General features: G+C 32.1%; 1 protein-coding gene across 1 annotated transcript; it reads left to right on the top strand.

Moving 5' to 3' along the window:
* Positions 1-7,668: 7,668 nt before the first annotated feature.
* On the top strand, positions 7,669-9,867 carry LOC122503671. The gene has a single exon (XM_043614298.1). The coding sequence runs from the start codon at positions 7,669-7,671 to the stop codon at positions 9,865-9,867; it is 2,199 nt and encodes a 732-aa protein (XP_043470233.1).
* The last annotated feature ends 9,703 nt before the right edge of the window (positions 9,868-19,570 follow it).

Genomic DNA, 19,570 nt, shown 5'->3' with positions numbered 1-19,570 from the left:
TAAAATTCTTTGCAACAATTCGAAGATTTTCAATACATTAATTTTAAAATTGAAAATATTTGAAAAGAAAAATTAAAAAGAGATTAAGAAACCAAAATGTAAACAACAATTAACTTCAAACTGCGAATAGGTTACCGAAAAATGTACTTTTTTATTATTAATTTATAAATATTATTTTTAACTGAAATGTTTTGACATTTTTTTTAAATAATAAAAATATTAATTTATTAATGTTTAATGGTTATTATTATTAAACAATTTATTTATTTGCTGTAGTGTATTAGTGTCAATTAATGCTTTATTGAATCACTCAACAAGTCACTGAAAATAGAGCGTCTGTGTTCAGTTAGGTTCCGTAGCATAGTGGTTAGGGCGTTAGTTTCGTAGTCCAAAGTTCGTAGGTCGTAGGTTCAAGTCTCGCGTGCGTTAGATTTTATTTATTTCGTAGGTTTGCGTTTATTCCGATTTTTCTGTATTGTATATGTATAAGTATGCAATTTAATGATTATATACACCGTTAAATAATTTAATTAACAAATATTAAATTAAAATTTTTTTTTATATATAAATGGATATGTATTAATCCCCACATATATACTAACATTATTTATGAATTCGCTATTGGTCACGATTTAATTAAAAAAAAAGTAAAAATCATTAAATAATAATGCCATTTATTAATAATTAAAGTTATTATAAAAATTAGTTAAAAATGATCTCAAATATGCTATGAGCAGTTTTTCCAGGGTTTTTGGAGAGGAAAGAATTCTGTAAGTAAGGGTCAAGCAGTATTTAATAAGGTTCTAGGAACACCTGCTTTCCCCCTTTTACCATCTAAATTTGTCGCGAACTAGGGGTTTGCAGGAGGTAATCAGAGTTAACTTGCAATGCAAATAAACTATGCTTTCATCCTATTACATCCTTACAAACCCTCAGTTTTAAGGAGGTAAGCAGGTCTAAAAGTTCGACTCGGGTAGTCATTGGAGATGGTAACTGCCTTTTTCGTAGTTTATCATATGGATTAAATAAAAGCGAAGAAAAATATGCAATTCTTCGAGAGAATATTGTGGCATATGTAGGAAGAAATTGGGAGACATATAAAGACATATTATCGTCTACCTGCGTGGAAAATAAATTTAGAAGCTTTACTTTTTACTCGGAATACATGGGTGCGGATCACGTTTATGGTACAGATTTTGAAATTGCAATGTTTTGCAATTTGGAAAATACAGATGTGCACTTATACAAAATAGAAAAAGATAAGAAATTAAGAAAACTTTATGATTTTACTTCAAATTGTTTAGATGAAGGAAATCGGAAATCTATCTCCTTACTTTTTTCTGGAGAAAACGAAAGAAAAGGCCATTTTGATTTCCTTGAACCAAAAGAAGTAAAAGAAACAAAAAAGAAATTAATTAAAAGAAGACAAATTGATTCATCTGTAACAACTACGTCTTCTGAGGTTTTGCTTAAAGATACAGGAACAGAAGAAAATAAAAAAAATGGATTTCGTAATAAAGAAAAGAAACATGTAGAAAAAAAGGAGCACATGATTTGAAAAAAATTATATTTGTCTTTCATAAAAATGATGAAATAGTATCTAAATTGGAACCATACAAAAGTACTACAATTAAGGAAAAGGAGAATGAAATTCAAGTAAATATTACGTTGACGATATAAATAGAAAATTTAAAACTAATTAATGATATAGAAGAAGATGAAACTGAAAATAAAATAAATAAAACTACAGAAATGGACAAAATTCAATTGAATAGAAGAAGAGAAGATGATGAAAGTGAAATAAGGAAAACTACAGAAATGAACAATATTCAATTGAATAGAAAACAAGAAGAAGATGAAACTCAAAGTGAAATAAGGAAAACTACAGAAACAGACAACATTCAATTGAATAGAAAACAAAAAGAAGATGAAAGTGAAATAAGGAAAACTACAGAAATGGACAACATTCAATTGAATAGAAAACAAGAAGATGATGAAAGTGAAATATGGAAAAATACAGAAATGGACAACATTCAATTAAATAGAAAACAAGAAGAAGATGAAAGTGAAATAATGAAAACTACAGAGTTGGACAACATTCAATTGAATAGGATAAAAGAAGAAGATGAAACCGAAAATAAAATAAGGAAAACTACAGAAATAGACAAAATTCAATTGAATAGAAGAAAAGAAGATGATGAAAGTGAAATATGGAAAACTACAGAAATCGACAAAATTCAATTGAATAGAAGAAAAGAATATGATGAAAGTGAAATAAGGAAAACTACAGAAATGGACAACATTCAATTGAATAGAAGAAAAGAAGATGATGAAAGTGAAATAAGGAAAACTACAGAAATGGACAACATTCAATTGAATAGAAAACAAGAAGAAGATGAAAGTGAAATAAGAAAAACTACAGAATTGGACAACATTCAATTGAATAGTAGAAAAAAAAGATGAAACCGAAAGCGAAATAAAGGAAGTTAAGGATATAGACATCATTAAATTGAATGAAACAGAAGAAACTGAAGTTGAAAGCATTGATTATTCTTCAGATCAATCTGATATATTTAATACCTCATGGAACCGTTCAGAAGAAATGTCTGTCATACATATGACCGATAACGAAGAAAATGAAGAAGTGGGAAAAAATGAAAATGAGGAAACTAAAGATGGAAGTGACAACATAAATATAACAGAAACTTGTGCGCCAGAAAGAAAGGGTAAAGAAAATATTAAATATTCTGTAGATATAATGTCTTTCAAAGTGCCAAAATATATGTGGTGTCATCCTGCTACTAAAATCTTTGATATAAATAACATTAGGCAAACCGTAAGATATATTATGGAGAGTAAAATGAAATGTCCATGTAATTTGTCGTTCAAAAACCATAGGTATAATTATAAAAATGACGCGTGTATTGTATTATATGCTTATTGTGCGGAAACAAATATTCATAAACAGTATTATCGGTTTTTAATCAAAGATTTGGAGAACTCTTACACATCACTAATCATTAAAAGTGACAAAGAATTCCAATCGAGAGACAAAGAAACAACTATACGAAAATTTAAACAAATTAAAGGTATGGAGAGAAAAAATGTTAAAGAAAAATTAAGAGCAGAATCGGTTAGGGATGTTTTTTACGACAGGATTGAAAAAAGTAGTATGGATATGTGGAATATAGGACATCCACAAAAAATTGTTAATGTAGACACAATACATAAAATTAGTTCAGAGATGTCAAAAGAGACGCGCCTTAAATTAAGTGAAACGTTACAAGATTTTTTTCAATTGTGTATAGAGGAAGACAAAGGAACGGATCCTTATTTAAGGGAAGTTTGTTTACCAACGAAAGCATTGATGTATACAAAGGAACAGTTGAGAATAGCATGTGAAAAAAATGTTATAATTCTGCACTTGGATTTGACAAGTTCGATAATTAAAAGACCATGTAATTCCTCAAGAATAGACTATTATTGTCTTGTGGCTAGGTTGCCAGAAGCGGTAATGCCTCTGGCAGAATTTATAACATGCGAAAAGAATGCAAAGAGCATTGGTTTTTTTAGACACATACAAATTTTTCGTAATGTTAGAGAAAAAAAAGTGTCCCGTATTTAAAGCCATAGTTGTCGACTGGTCATGGCCATCACTCAATGCTATTTCTTTTTATTGGAATGGGATGTTAATTTCTACATATTTAGAATTAACATACCGTTACGTTACTGAAGGAGTGTTGAGTGATTTAATAAATTTGACGCTTTTGCTAACATGCATAGCACATGTTTTGCATCGTGCTTCTGTGGCAATTAAAGAAAAGTTTCCTGAATGTGAAGAAAAGCAGAAAATGTTTTTAGACTTCTTTGGCTTGATATTACTGTGTAGGAACATTCTAGACCTGGATATAATTTTCGAGGAGCTAGCAACTGCATTTATTGCAAAAAAGAAAGAAACGGCTGCTAAATCATTAGAAGTTTTATGTGGAACACTGATTAAAGAAAAGGATGATCTGAACAATATGAACAAAGAGTTTGATCTTATAGAAAAAACAAGAAATGAAATGAAATGTGAATATGAATATGAATGTCTGTATAAATCAAATAATTCAATTTATTCAAATTCACCGTTTTTCAAAAGATATTATGCCAAATATATCGCAGCTGAGAAAGCTTTGGAAGAAGAATCTTCTACTACCAACCAGATCACGAATGAATTCTATGCACCTAGGTTTCTAGAATACATTCTTTTAGAGTTCATTCCATACATACCAATTTGCGGCGCTCTTCTACTTGGTATAATCGACGTAAGATTATCCCGAGTAAGTAATGCATATGTAGAAACTTTAAACAAAACGATTAAGTAAGATGTATTAAAAGGTCAGAAAAAACTGGAAATCGGTATGGTCATTCGAGAATTGAAAGCAAATGTGAAGAAAATAATTGAAGAAGCCCATTTAGATACAGCAGAAAGAGGAAAAGGAAATTTACACAAAAAATAGACCTTATTATCCCGACACAAAAAGAAATCCTTTTTTAAACGACATATGGAAACGGAAGACAAGAGCCAGCAGGAAGAAAGCAAGTCACTTGGACAGCATGGAAATTAAAAAATATGCAGAAAAACTTGTTGAATTACATGAACACGATAAAGTGGAGATTGATAAAAAATTAAAATCGTGTAAAATAGAATTTCCTAAAGGAAGAGGTAAAAAGTTTTTACGCCTCAACGATGTCTTAAAGGAAAAGAAATTAAGAAATAAAAGAAAAAGATCTTATTCTTCCTCTGAGGATTTAGATGATCAATATGATCATTCTTGTGAGGAGGAAACATTGGACGTCGATATCGATGAAAAAAGAAGAAAACTAGACATTTCTGAGAATGATGAAAGTACTAAAGATACCCAAGAAGCTGAAATTAAAATAGAAAACATCTGCAGCAAAACAGAAACCATTCAATTTTTAGAAAATGGATTAGTTGATGATACAGCATTTTACAGTTCTTCAAACTCTGTCCACATTGCTATAGGCCGATATAAAGCTCATAAGGGTATGCCAACAACAACGAAAGAAATAATAATTACCTGTTCTGAATTTAAAACTATTTGGGATAGGGAAGGATGCGTCAATGGACTGATTATTGATGCCTTCGCTTTCAGTAGCATAAAAGAGTGGAATTTAAATGTAACTTATATGTCCACTGATGACACAAAAACAGCTATCGGAGACATGTCTGAAAGACGAAGAAATGCAAATATGTCGTTATACAAAGACAAAAAACAATTAAAGAACACTTTATTGCTTCCTTATTGCCATAATTTTCATTGGCGATTACTAATTGTCAACATCAAGGAATTGACTATAACATTAATTGACCCGTTTTCAGAGGCTACAGATAGTAATCGTGTTTTTACAGAATTTAATAATTTTATTCAATTTTGTAATGATGATTCACCCTCCCTAGGGGTTTCAAGACCTTGCCGTTGGTGGGAGGCGCACGAGGGGCTTTTACCCAGTGGGAGGCTACTTCTCGATATCTCTCGTGGGGACTGAGGGGGCGAACCCTTCCAAATGGGTCGGCCGCTACAGAAACCGAATCTTCTGTGTTTCGCTGGGCAGTGTCTCAGGGCACGGGGATTTAGAGGGATATCGAGAGAGACGGGATGGACAGAGGCTTAACCGCGGGTCCATTCCGAAGACTTCCTACTGGTGGAAGTCTGACCAAGAAGAAACCCTTCCATGGTTACGTTGGCTGTGCCATGGCGATTGAGGCGCGAGTCTCTGCCACTCAATCCGTGATGAACTCGTGTCCATGGATGAATGATACTAGGGTTAACAAATCCGTCGGGTTCTTCCGTGGGGAGGGGGTTGGACGGGGGACGACCTTCGCTGGGCACAATTAACCGTAAACCGTAAAGCTCGGGAACAGTTGTGTTACAGGAAGGGCCCGTCTTCTAGACGACCCGTCCCCGGCGTGGGGCTCGAATAGAGGTATCTTGAACGAGACTCTGAGATACCAGGCGAACTTTCAGATGTAATTTAGCCTTTTCCTTAAATAGAGGCTCTTTAAGGATTGACCTTTCTTTCCTCTTTTCTCGTGGGACCATAATGGATACTACAGAAATTAATAAAAATAAAACCACACACGTGAGCGTCGAAGAGCCCTTTTGGGGGATCACGATGCTGGCGATCAAGTTGTGGACGCGACAGAGGGGACCGTGAGTCAGTCTTTAATATGGCTGCTTCCGGGATCCACTGTATGCAGATTAACTTGCATCATTGTAAGGGCGCTTCGGCGATTCTAGCCAAGAACTTTGCAAGGATGCAGGCAGCTATAGCCTTTGTTCAAGAACCTTGGGTTTACAAGGGTAAGATTAGAGGTCTAAGTGGCGGTGGGGTGCCAGTTAGTTCACCACAGGAACCAGTTCCAAGGGCTTGTCTGATCTATAAAGGTTTAGATGCTTTCCCTCTATTGGAAGTAACTACCAGGAACTTAGTTGTTGTTAAGGCTAAGTACCTAGAAAAGAACGGAAATAAAAGGGAGGTTGTAGTAGCTTCCGCATATTTTCCGGGATCGGGGGATGACCCTGCACCACCTGTAGAGGTGAAGAAGTTGGTAGATTACTGTCATCGGCAAGGTCTCCCATTAATAATAGGTTGTGATGCCAATGCGCATCATGTCGTATGGGGCAGCACTGACATTAACGATAGAGGCAGAAGACTTTTAGATTTTCTGTTAGATACAGATTTAGATATTTTAAATCAGGGTAAAGAGCCGACTTTCGTTACTGTTAACAGAAAAGAGGTGTTGGATATTACGATCTGTTCCAAGTCTTTTTGTGATAGCGTGAGGGACTGGAGGGTGTCTGATGAAGATTCCCTCTCGGACCACAGGCTTATTACGTTTAGATTGGAATCGAAGGATCGGGAACAGGAGTGGGGACGTAATCCTAGGAGTACCGACTGGGCTTCATATAGTGAAGACCTCAAGGCCTCCATGGCATGCTTCCCCACTTCCTATGGAACGATGGAGGAGTTAGAGCTTGCAGCGGAATATCTGCGAGATTCTATTATCTGTTCCTTTAAAAGGAACTGTATAGTTAAGAAAATGGGCTTTAATGGGGGCGGTAAATGGTGGACCCCCCGTTTGGAGGAACATAGGAAAACTGTAAGAAAGCTTTTTAATAAAGCCAAGAAACGTAGGCATCAGCGAGGATGGGATGAATATCATACCGCTCGCGATTCTTATAAGAAAGAAGTAGATAGGGCAAGGGGTGTCAGCTGGAGAAGTTTTTGCGAGGGAATCGAGAGGGTACCAGAAGCTTCAAGACTTCATAAAGTACTAGCTCGAGACCCAATGGCAAAATTAACTACTATTAAGCTGCCTAATGGGCAGTATGCCCAGGATAAAAGGGAGTGTCTAAAGTACCTGATGGAAGTAAACTTCCCGGACTTTAGAGAAGGTTTGGAGAACAGCCAGGGCATAGGACCAGATAGGAACCGAGGATATCGGGAACACTGGAAACTAGCAGCCAGGGTTGTAACTCCGGAAGGGATTGATTGGGCAATAAGCACTTTCAAACCATTTAAGGCTTCAGGGGGGACGGTATATATCCGGTTCTTTTGCAAAAGGGATTGGATTGTATTAGAGTACCCCTGTGTAAAATTATGAGAGCCTGTATAGCTCTTGGTTATACACCGGAGTCTTGGAAAAAGACGAGGGTTGTGTTTATTCCGAAGGCCGGTCGGTCAGGCTATACTGTGGCGAAGGACTTCAGGCCAATCAGCCTAACTTCCTTTATATTAAAGACGTTAGAGAAACTGGTGGATAAGTTTATTAGACAGGAATGTCTTAAAGATTTTGCCCTACATCAAGGACAGCATGCATATAGAGCAGGCTTCTCAGTAGAAACAGCTCTCCATTCGGCAGTAGGTAGAATAGAGGGACAAATTAGCAGTGGTGGTTATGCGGTTGGTACCTTTCTTGATATCGAAGGTGCCTTCCCTAACACCTCTAGCAAAACTATCTGCAGGGCAGCCAGGATGCGAGGCGTGCCCGAGCTGCTAGTTAAGTGGATCAACAGCTGGATCATGCTTCGCGAAAGGGCCCTAGAAGCAGAGTATGGTGAGGCCAAGGTAACCGGCCTTGTCTCAAAAGGGTGCCCACAGGGAGGAGTTCTCTCTCCTTTATTGTGGTGCTTAGTGGCAGATGAGTTAATTAGAAACCTCAATAGCCAGGGATATTATACGCAAAGTTATGCGGATGATTTCCTTATAATTATAAGAGGGCACTCAATTGAGACCCTCTTAGAACTTACGGAACGTGCGCTTAAGATTGTCAAGGATTGGTGCAATCTGACTGGACTTTCTGTAAACCCAGAGAAAACGAATATAGTAGTTTTCACAAGAAAATATAAGGTACCGAGTTTGAAAAAACCGATATTTTATGGAAAAGAGATTTCCTTTTCTGAATCGGCTAAGTATCTGGGAGTAATCCTGGATAAAAAGCTGGTTTGGAGGGAACATTTCGAATATCAGTATAGCAGGTTTTGTACCGCGTTTTGGGCGTGTAGAAGGGCGATAGGGTCATCATGGGGACTAAGGCATAATATGGTCAACTGGCTCTATCAGATGATCTTAAAACCAAGGTTTCTTCACGCGGTGGTTGTCTGGTGGTCTAGGACTCAACTGATAACGGTTAAAGAGAAACTAGGCCAACTGCAAGCAATGATTTTCAGGGGTATTACGGGGGCAATGAGGACCACGCCAACAGCTGCGTTGGGATTCATGCTTGCCGAGGTACCTCTGCATATTGCCGCGGTGAAAAAGGCGGCTCTTACTATGAGCAGGTTAACTGCGCAGGGAAGGTGGAAGGTTGGTGGTATACACACCAAGCTTCCACGCTCAATTCTATCAATACCAGAATTAAGTATGGTGCAAGATAGAATGATCAAGAGGGTGAAATTTAAACCCTGCTTTAAGATCATTACACCTTCCAGAATGAACTGGAAGAAAGGTTTTCCACTTGGGGACGAAGTCTGGTATACAGACGGCTCCAAGATGGACTGCGGTGCAGGCTTCGGAATTTATCGGAAAACTGGCTGCATTAAAGTGGCTGAGTCATTAGGACAACATGCCACGGTCTGGCAGATAGAGGTCTGTGCGATTTTAACTTGCGCCCAAATATCCATTCGTAATGGAACAAAGGGCAAGAGGATTAGTATTTGTGTGGATAGTCAAGCGGCCTTAGGGGCTCTGAAAAATCTCACAATAGAATCAAAACTCGTCTGGGAATGCCGCAGCGTACTAGATGAGTTGGGTTCAGCAAATAGACTTTCATTGATTTGGGTACCGGGTCACTCGGAAATCAAGGGTAATGAAAGAGTAGACGTCTTGGCGAAAATCGGTTCCGATACGAAATTTATAGGTCCTGAACCAGCAGTGGCAATAATGCCATGCTTGGTTAAGGGAGCCATAGAAAGATGGGGTGAAAGGGAACATAAGAAGTATTGGGCGAACGTTGGGGTGGGATGGCAAGCGAAAACTCTGTTGGGGTTAGCACTCAACAAGAGGCGAGCGAGCGATCTCCTAAAACTCGATAAGATTAGAGTTAGAACCGTAGTTCGTCTACTTACGGGTCATGGACTATTGAACTACCATCAGCATAAAATAGGCAGACAAGTTTCACCTATGTGCAGACTGTGTGGGGAAAGTAACGAAACTTCGACTCACATATTATCTGAATGCCCAGCGTTAGCTAGGATCAGGCTATCTAGCTGGGGTCAAGCAATTATTATTGACCCTAAGCAGGTGAGCAACCTATCCATAGAAGAGATACTGGACTTCTGGAGAAGAACAGGACTCTAAGAAGTTGCTATAAACGAGCGAACTGGAGTCTGGTACAATGGGTTCTATAACCTAGGTGCTTACTTTCCCCTCTTGAGGAAAATCCAGCTCTATCTCGGTGTCAGATTAGATTAGATTAGAAAGATGATTCATCTTTTGGTAAACTAAAAAGAGAGAAATTAAAATATAAAATTTTCGAAGGAAACAAACCACATCAAGAAGTGAAAGATTTTGTAAACTGTGGAGTGTACATTTGCTATTATATGGATTGTATAGCAAAAATTATGGATATGGACAACACATTTGACCCAACTAATTATAGATCAGAAATATGTAAAAAAAAATTTAAGACATGCAGAATCAAACAAAGGTTACTGTTTGTATTGCTTAAGAAAAAATAGAGACAACAAAGAGGCCAATTATTGTCAGAAATGCCGCAGGATTATGCACAAGAGTTGTTGTGAGAAAATTGAAGGTGAGAAATATAAAGAAAAAAAGATGGTAAGACTGAAATGTAATGTTTATGAAGTGTGTCCACTATGTAGACTTTATAGCAGTAAATAATCAAACGTAAAAAAATGTCGATATTTTTTAGGGTTACATACACTCAAGAAGGCTAGAGACAGGAGGTGAAACTTCGGTAGTGGGGATGAGTCAAGAACCTTTCTTTAACCAGGCGTATTTCGTTTCGAAAAGTCGCCGGCGCGGTGCTTCTGCACATCACTCACACATTCAAATTCTTGTATACCGTGTGTTTCACATGTGTATGATATGATTTTAATTTGAGGTTAACTTTAAAGTGCAATCGTGACACAATGTGTGTCATAACGGATATATATAGGGGAAGTGCGCCGGTTGTGGGCACCCTCCGGTTGTGGGCACCCCTACGTAAACTTCGACGGCAAGCAGACTTTACTGATCTAAGTATTGCAAGTCGTGTTCGTTGACAATACGGACTTTTCGTATTGATAACGAAACAAATATATGCATTTGTGTAATAGCTGTGAGCATAATAAAGAAAATTTGCATTAAATAAATAAAAAAGTAATTTTGTATTGTTTTCGAAGAGCAACATATGGGTGTAGATTCGTTCAGAAAAAAAGGGTTTAATTTTTTTTTTGCAGTGTTGTCATTATATTTTGTGATTTACCTTCGTGTTTAACCAAAATCCTGCATCACAAAATGTGTTGGTCTTTTTAAAAAATGACTGTCATTCCCGGTTGTGGGCACCTTTATGTTAAGGAGGCTCTACCATCTGACAATGATGAGGACTACTGTCTCATCTGTCTAAACTTTCTGCCAAGGAAAGTGACAGCCACAAACTCCATTAAATGCGATGAATATAGTCGTTCAGTGCATTAGAAGTGCGTTATGTTATGAGTACTAGCTACTTCACATGCAAGCATTATGCTTTTGTTAGCTATGAGCATAGTGTGAAAACGTGTCATCAATTTTGTTCTTTATCCCAGCAAATTCTCTTAAAATAAAGAAACTTTCATTTCTTCTTTATTTGTGTTGGTTTCCTTTAATATTTTTCCATTTTTAGCGGATTTTTCAAGGGTGCCCACAACCGGGTACAAAATTTTTTTTGTCAAAAAATTCCCATTTCACTAAATTTCTAATAAAACTTTTTTATTTAAAGGAATCAATTTAATTCCTTCACTGACAGTCACCTTAGACCTCTAGCTTTAAATTCGTACACATATATTTGTATAATATGCACATGGACAAATGTTATGAGGCAAAAACAAAAGGGTGCCCACAACCGGAACACTTCCCTTATATATATATATATATATAGAAATAATGTGAGTGATTATTAAATTGAGTGTTATTCAAATAATTAAAAATTCCGAAAACGTGCTGTGTGAAAAGTTGAAACAAGAAGAAAGATAAACACAGCACTATGACTATTATTTTTTGTTAACTTTTAATACACTTCATGCTATAGTTTACACATTTTTTTGTTTTTAAAACTTTTTTTTAATAACTAAAAGATGTTTGAAAATATAAACACTTATATTTCATATTGTATTTGTATAGAATATATTTTCCCGTGTTTACGTGTGTAGCTGCGCAGAAGTCCGTGTGGCCTATTGCGGCGAAAACTTTTTTTGAAAGTAAACGCCTGACCATACATCAGCTGAGCGACTCAGCATTGCCATACCCCCACTACCGAAGTTTTACCTCCTGTCTCTAGTCTTCTTGCCTACACTAAACACGGAATTTATTATTTAAAAATCATTATTATGTACATTAAAAATTCTAAAATACTTTTATAAGAACCAAATGCAACTGTCATGAAAAATTGAGTTAATTCCTAATGTTGCTAATACTCAAATTCAAATTTTTATCTATAAATCATTATTGCTTTAATGAGAACAACATAAGTGTTCTTCAAAAACCAAACACAACTGTGACACTTAATGCAGTATATTTTTAAAAAGATTAATATTCAAATACAAATTTTTTTTAAGGATCAGTATTATTTGATGTAAAACATCTAAAATAATCTTATAAGAAACAAATGAAACTGTCATGCAAGATGCAATTTATTCTTAATGTTATCTATACATGCTCAAGTTCGAGTTTATTATTTAGAAATCATTTGTGTTGAAACCAACATAGTCTTATAAGATCCAAATGCAAATGTTAAGCAAAATGTAGTTTATTCTTCATGTTATCTATGCTCAACTTCGAATTTCTTAATCTTATAATCATTAATTGGTAAAATCAAGTTAGTCTTATAAAAACTAAATACAGTTTATTCTTAATGTTATGTATGCTCGAATTAAATTTTTATTTTATTAAGAAATCATTAGTGTAGAAAACAACATAGTCCTATAAAAATCAAATGTATTATGAAAAATGCAGTTTATTCTTATTATCTATGCTCAACTTCGAAATTCTATCTTAAAACCATTATTGCTTAAATTAACTCAACCGAAGTGTTTTTCATAAACAAAACACAACTGTGATACTTAATGCTGTTTATTTTTAAGGAGAATTGTACTTAAATTCAAATTTTATTTGAAAATCAGTATTATTAGATGTAAAATATCTCAAATAATCTTATAAGAAACAAATGCAAATTCCATGCAAAATACACTTTATTCTTAATGTTATCTACATGCTCAACTTCGAATTTTTTTTATGAAATCATTAGTGTTGAAACCAACATAGTCTTATAAGATCCAAATGCAAATGTTAAGCAAAATATAGTTTATTCATAATGTTATCAATGCTCAAAAACGAATTTTTTTATCTAAAATTTATTATTGCTTAAATTAAGGCAACTAAAGTGTTATTCAAAAACCAAACACAACTGTGATACTTAATGCAGTATATTTTTAAAAAGATTTGTACTCAAATTCAAATTTTGTTGGATTTAGAAAACTATATTGTTTAATTTATAAACTCTAAAATAGTCTTATAAGAAACAAATGCATCTGTCATGCTAAAAATACTTTATTCTTAATGTTATGTATGCTCAACTTTATTAGTATTGATACCAACTTAGCCTTATAAGGCTAAAAAATGCGACTGTCAAGCAAAATATAGTTTATTCTTAATGTTATCTATGCTCAACTTCGAATTTTTTATTTAGAAATCATTATTGATAAAACCAAATTAGTATTATGAGAACCAAATGCAACTGACATGGATGATGCATTTTATTTTTATGAATATTTATACCTAATTTAAAATTTTTTATTTAAAAGTCATTATTATTTAAATATTAAAACTTCTAAAGACTTATAATTATTTTAACCGATTATGTAATTATTTCTTCAGCTAAACATTTGAATTTACTATGTATATGTTAATTATATAGAATGTTTCTTGCTTTAAAAGATTCATGGAATTTTACAAGAATGTACGAAGTGGAAAAAGTAATTTTCATGATGTATTGTATTTGTTTATATTTAGAAATTGTTTATAATAAATAATTGTTCATACATCTAAATGCTGCAAAATTATTGCTGTTAAATTAACCACCCTACAGTTAAAATATTTTGGCAATTTAAGGAAATTGTCACTCGGATGTGGCTGAAATTTACAAAATTTCTAAAAACAAAATAAATAATAATATTACATTAATGATTATAATTATTATATTTTCTTTAAATTTATATTATTTGTAGATAAATGATTCTTAAAGACCATAATTCGATAAAAATTTAAGTAAATCATAAATTAGAGATCAACTTTCCTGCAGCTTTATTATTTTTTAGTTTTTCAGAAAATAAATTATGTATATATAATTTGGTTAAAATTAATTTTAACCATTTAATTTTTACTTTAATTTTAAATACAACAATTAGGTTTTAAGATACATTAAGCAGGGTATCTATTTTTTTGACAAAAAGTCAAAATTTTCGTATTTGTTTCAATTTTCAAATTTTTTTTTAATTTTTTCGAATTTTTTTAATATTTAAGGGTGGAAATGACAATTTTATTCAGTTCAAACGGGGTTAATATTTTTTGTGTATTCATTGGCTACCTAGAGGAGTGATTAAATGCAATAAAATTTTTGGTCTGGTTGTTTCTTAAGAAAAAATTGATTTTTTCCAATTTTTTCGAATTTTTTAATATTTAGGGGTGAAAATGACAATTTTACTCTGATCATACAGGGTTAATATTTTTTGTGTATTCAATGGCTACCTAGAGGAGTAAATAAATGCAATAATATTTTTGGTCTGGTTGTTTTTTTAGAAAAAATTAATTTTTTACAAATTTTTTCGAATTTTTTTTTATATTTAGGGATGGAAATGACAATGTTACTCTGTTGATATGGGGTTAATATTTTTTGTGTATTCATTGGCTACCTAGAGAAGTAAATAAATGCAATAATCTTTTAGGTCTGGTTCTTTCTTTCGAAAAAATTGATTTTTTCCAAATTTTTTTAATATTTAGGGGTGGAAATGACAATGTTACTCTGCTCAAACGGGGTTAATATTTTTTGTGTATTCAATGGCTACCTAGAGGAGCAAATAAATGCAATAATATTTTTGGTCTGGTTGTTTCTTTAGAAAAAATTGATTTTTTTCAAATTTTTTCGAACTTTTTTAATATGAGTTATATGTGCGTACACGCAAGTAAGATTGTGTTGTATAAAGTCCGCCTGCAAGTCAGTCGGAGTTCGAGCGATTCTTATAAGAAGAATCTAATACTTTTATAGCACGTTCTCTTTATATTTATAATAAAGATTTCGTGCAAAATTAGCAGCTGCTTTTTGTTTTTATTGCATCGAACTCTCCATTACATTAAATAGATGATTTCGTACATAAATTATTATAACCTCAAGCTAAAATTCTATTCAGCAGTGACTAATAAAATTTGTAAAGATTCTGCAAGCAATAATAGCAACAGATTTCTCTCCGTGTGGTATCGTGAAATTAATTTTTTGATGCTGAGCGTCGACGCCAACTTCAGGAACGTTACAAGGTCAAGTTTTCCCTATTCCCTAAATTAACTATTTTCTAACTAAATAAATATTCTTCATAAATATAAATTATGCAATTATGGATTTATTTTAAATATTATAAATAATAATATCTAAAAATGCTCAAAATTACTTTAATTTACTTAGAGAAATCTATTTATTTCTCTGAAAAATTAACTAAATAATTAATTCAAATGAATTAATTATTTCCTATTGTAAATAATAATTTGGTAGTCTGGGATCAATATTTATTAAATCTTTCAAACTGCCACATCGATATAGCCTATTACTATATGAACACAGCTCATAAGAATATTCAATAAACTTACGATTTGCTTTTGTTACCCCTTAAGGTTTCAGATTATGAGGTAGTAAACCAATTTCTTGATAAATTCCCTAACACTTCTACCAGGGATTGACTTTGTAGATAATTTTTGTTTAATTACCAGGTAGTAACTTGTAAAACAATAAATTCCTGAGTAATTTTTACGATTTGTAAATGTGTGTAAATGTATGTCAAATATTGTAAAGTTTAGGTCGTAAGTTGTAAAACAACAAATTCCTGTGCTATACAATATTATAACAATGTCAATATATTTGTTTAAATGATGTGTAAATATTATAATTAATACTTATAACACCAGGTACTAACTTGTAAAACAACAAATTCCTGGGTGTCACAAGTATGGAGTTAGAGTTTATACTCACGTACCTTTGTGAATAGAGTAGACGAAATAAGAGAACGAGATCTTCAATTTCGCTGTTTATATACCCTTTTGGGGACGCTATAGAATCTTCTAGAACTCTCTAAAATTTTCGATAATAATATTCGCCTACTTTCTTCCGGTTACGCATGGTCATTTCCGTTTTGCGAGGCTATCTTTCTTTCTACTCACGGAAATTCGTAGCGCGTCATATTCTTTCCACTAATAATATTTAAATTTTTCCCGAAAAGATAGAGATATATTTTCTCTTTCTCTTGTCTCCAAATTGTCTACTGTTTACCCACAACAATACTATTGCGTAACTGTCATTCATTTTCATCTCTGAATATATTTTATTTCTTATAATTTAAATAAATCTTCAAATTATATACTTTTATCAATTTAACTTTTTGTTATAATATATGTTAATTTTTTTTAGTATTTATCAATATAAATTTTATTACTACTTTATTTATAAAGACCTATTTAAATAATTAATAACATAATTATAATTACCAAAATTCACGCTAATTGTATAAAACAAAATAAACAATTCTATTTAAAAAATTATCAGTATATTAAACTTTATATCAATTGTGCATAAAATTTATCTTGTCTTAAAATGATTTCTCAATTCTCCAAGTATGAAAATTTCTTATCTTTTTCTTAACTTTGGCCTTAAATCAGCTGTGCTGTTTCTATAGGTTTTCTAATAACCCAGTACGTTTGTACTCTATTGACCTTATTTTAAATTTCTCACACTTTAAATTTAGTTGAAATTTCATTTCTCATTCTCTCAATTTTATTCTATTTTTAATTTTTATTTAATATTAATTTATAAATTCATAATTTATTTTTATTCATAATAATTTTTAACAATTTTAATTTTGACTATTGAAATACCGTTTCAAGCTTGATCCTTAGTCAGTTTGTATCTTTTGATAATTTAATAAATTTGTTACCTTTGAAAGGGGAATTAATAATTATTACTTTTCTTTCGAATAAAGTTTTTCCCTTTCATTATACTGGAATCTAACATTTAATTATTTTGAATTTTCCTGCCTTCTACTTAAAGGACTCAACTAAAGAGAATCCGACCAATCAAATTTACATTATTAGAGTTGCGTAATATAAAGGTAACTCGGCTCGTAACACATTCTTTGAGTTATTCGATTCGAATATGTCGAGTATATTTCAAACTGTCTTTTTTAAAAAGGATAATAAATATTGATTATCATATATTACACATAATCATACACTATAATTATATTCTTCTAATATAATACTAATATTATCAAATTTTAATGTTTATTAATAACTGCAACTAATTATTAATAAAATTAATTACAAATATGGGGCAAACTTCCTCAACTGTCCAGGTCAAAAAATGAATTTTCTCTAAACTTTGCTAAAATGTTAACGACGTCAATTACATTTTTTAAAATTATTTTTACATTTTTCAACATATTTTATATCATTTTAAACATATGCAATTACGTAAGAACTTAAAAGTAAATATAGATCCAACAGAGTGATGTATTTCACATTCAGTGTATGCTCTGTTATTGTTTAGTATCGGTTAGCCCCGCTAACATTGATTTGACAACAACGAAACAATAATTTAATATAACATGTACATAATTACACTCTTGAAAAAGCGTGGTTATAAGTGAAGAGTATTGTAAACTAGAGTAGCCCTTAAAAGTTTAAAACCGCTGCCAAGTTGTATATTTTTTTTATAATTTTGGTGCTCATTTCATTAACACTTTGCTCCTCATAGAGGTAATAATAACAGAAATATATGGGCAAATCCATGGAACTGGTCGATTTTCACTTAAAAAAATGAAAAATTTCTAATTGCAAGCACAGCTTTCATTTATGGTTCATTTTTTTCGAAATTTATTTTAGAACAATTATCTTTTTACGTGATTAATTTTATTTTAATGCCGTGCAAAGTAAAAGCCAAAAACGAAAATGAGTTTTTTCAGAAAATATAATTAAAAATGTGTATTTCTTTCTTCTTTTGTTTTCTATATATATTTTTGTAATATGTGCAAAAGTTAAAGAATAAAATAGAATTAATTATAATCATTTGTATAAGATAATTAATATTTATCATTAATATAATAATTAATTAATAAATATTATTTTGGCATTAATTTTTTTTAATTTTATAAGTTGAATTATCTTAATTTTGACGCAAATTTAAAAAAATAACAAATGAAAAGACAGTCAATTCTTTACATTGACTGATACATTCATAATGAACTAAATGAGTTAATAATAATGAAAAATTGATTGTAATTCTCAATTTTTTGACATTATAAATTAGAAATAGAATTTGGCATTTTAATAAAAGAATTATAATAACGCTTTTTAATAATCACGCACGTTTTCAATTCATTTCATTCCAATCTGTAGATGTGCTCCTAGAAAAAGGCAATGTTTAGAGTTGTTCACGATCAAGTTTCAGGTGATAATTATTTTAATATTTTCTATATTTCTAAAGGCACATTATTTTACAATACGAAGATTTATTCGTCTGATGAAGACGAATAAGTACTGTTGTAAGAAATTTTAATTGATCAAACGCCACAAAAGTTATTATGCAAAGTTTCCAGAAATTGTATTATTCAAAAATAATGAGTAACACTATTTATATGTACTACAATTTCTTTGTAATTAAGAGCACATCTTTTTTTTAACCTTCAATACATTCTACAAAAAGTAAAGTATAATTCACCATCGTTTAGAATTGTTTCGTTGTATGCCAAAAAAGTTATGCCTATAAGAATAGAAAAAAGTACCTTGAGTAACACTGCAAATTTCATGTTTTAAATTAATTTAATCTGTTTTATTATTAATATAAGGGAAGTATGTTAAAATTTATTTAATTTTCTTAATTCAGTAGATTCTCATAGCTTTTATAAAGTAGTAAAAATATAAAAATAATTAATACAATACTTTAAAAATAGAGAAATTTGTCAGTAACATGAAATCGACCGGTTCTGTGGATTTACCCATATGAATAACTTTTCATAGGGTAATGTCACATTGAGTGGACCGCCACTTTGAGTGGACCACCTGAGTTTTTAAGTTATCTGACAGCGGAAACATGAAATAAATAAAACGAATAGCAGCACCGCACCTAGAAACCGTAAGAAATTAAGTTCCGCGATAAACATGTACGTTATTGTTTGATGTAACGCATTTTTAAGAATACAAACCAAAAAAGAAGTCGCTCTTACAATGAGTAAAGTGATTTAGAAGTGTAAAAGTAGTGTAAAATTTAAGTTTTAAAAGGTAACTTATTTTCTTCCTACTACTTTGGACATTGCAATTGATTGTCTTAGTTTAATTAAGTGATAATTTTGACTCAAAAAAAATTTTGGTGGCTTCCATAAAAAGTTGTATTTCACTATGAGTGGACCACTGTTTATAACCATGAGAGGACTGCCTGTTTTTTTATATTTTTAATGTCAGTTTACCATTTTTAAGGAAATAAATTGACAATAAATTGGTTTGAAACTATGTTTTATGTTCTTTATTAATTTTTTTGTGATATTGATGTGAT

Source organism: Leptopilina heterotoma, unplaced genomic scaffold (genome assembly GCF_015476425.1).
Source record: "Leptopilina heterotoma isolate Lh14 unplaced genomic scaffold, ASM1547642v1 Lhet_267, whole genome shotgun sequence".
NCBI lineage: Eukaryota > Metazoa > Arthropoda > Insecta > Hymenoptera > Figitidae > Leptopilina > Leptopilina heterotoma.
The sequence above is the reverse complement of the archived record's forward strand: the minus strand, read 5'-3'. Positions and strand labels throughout refer to the sequence as shown.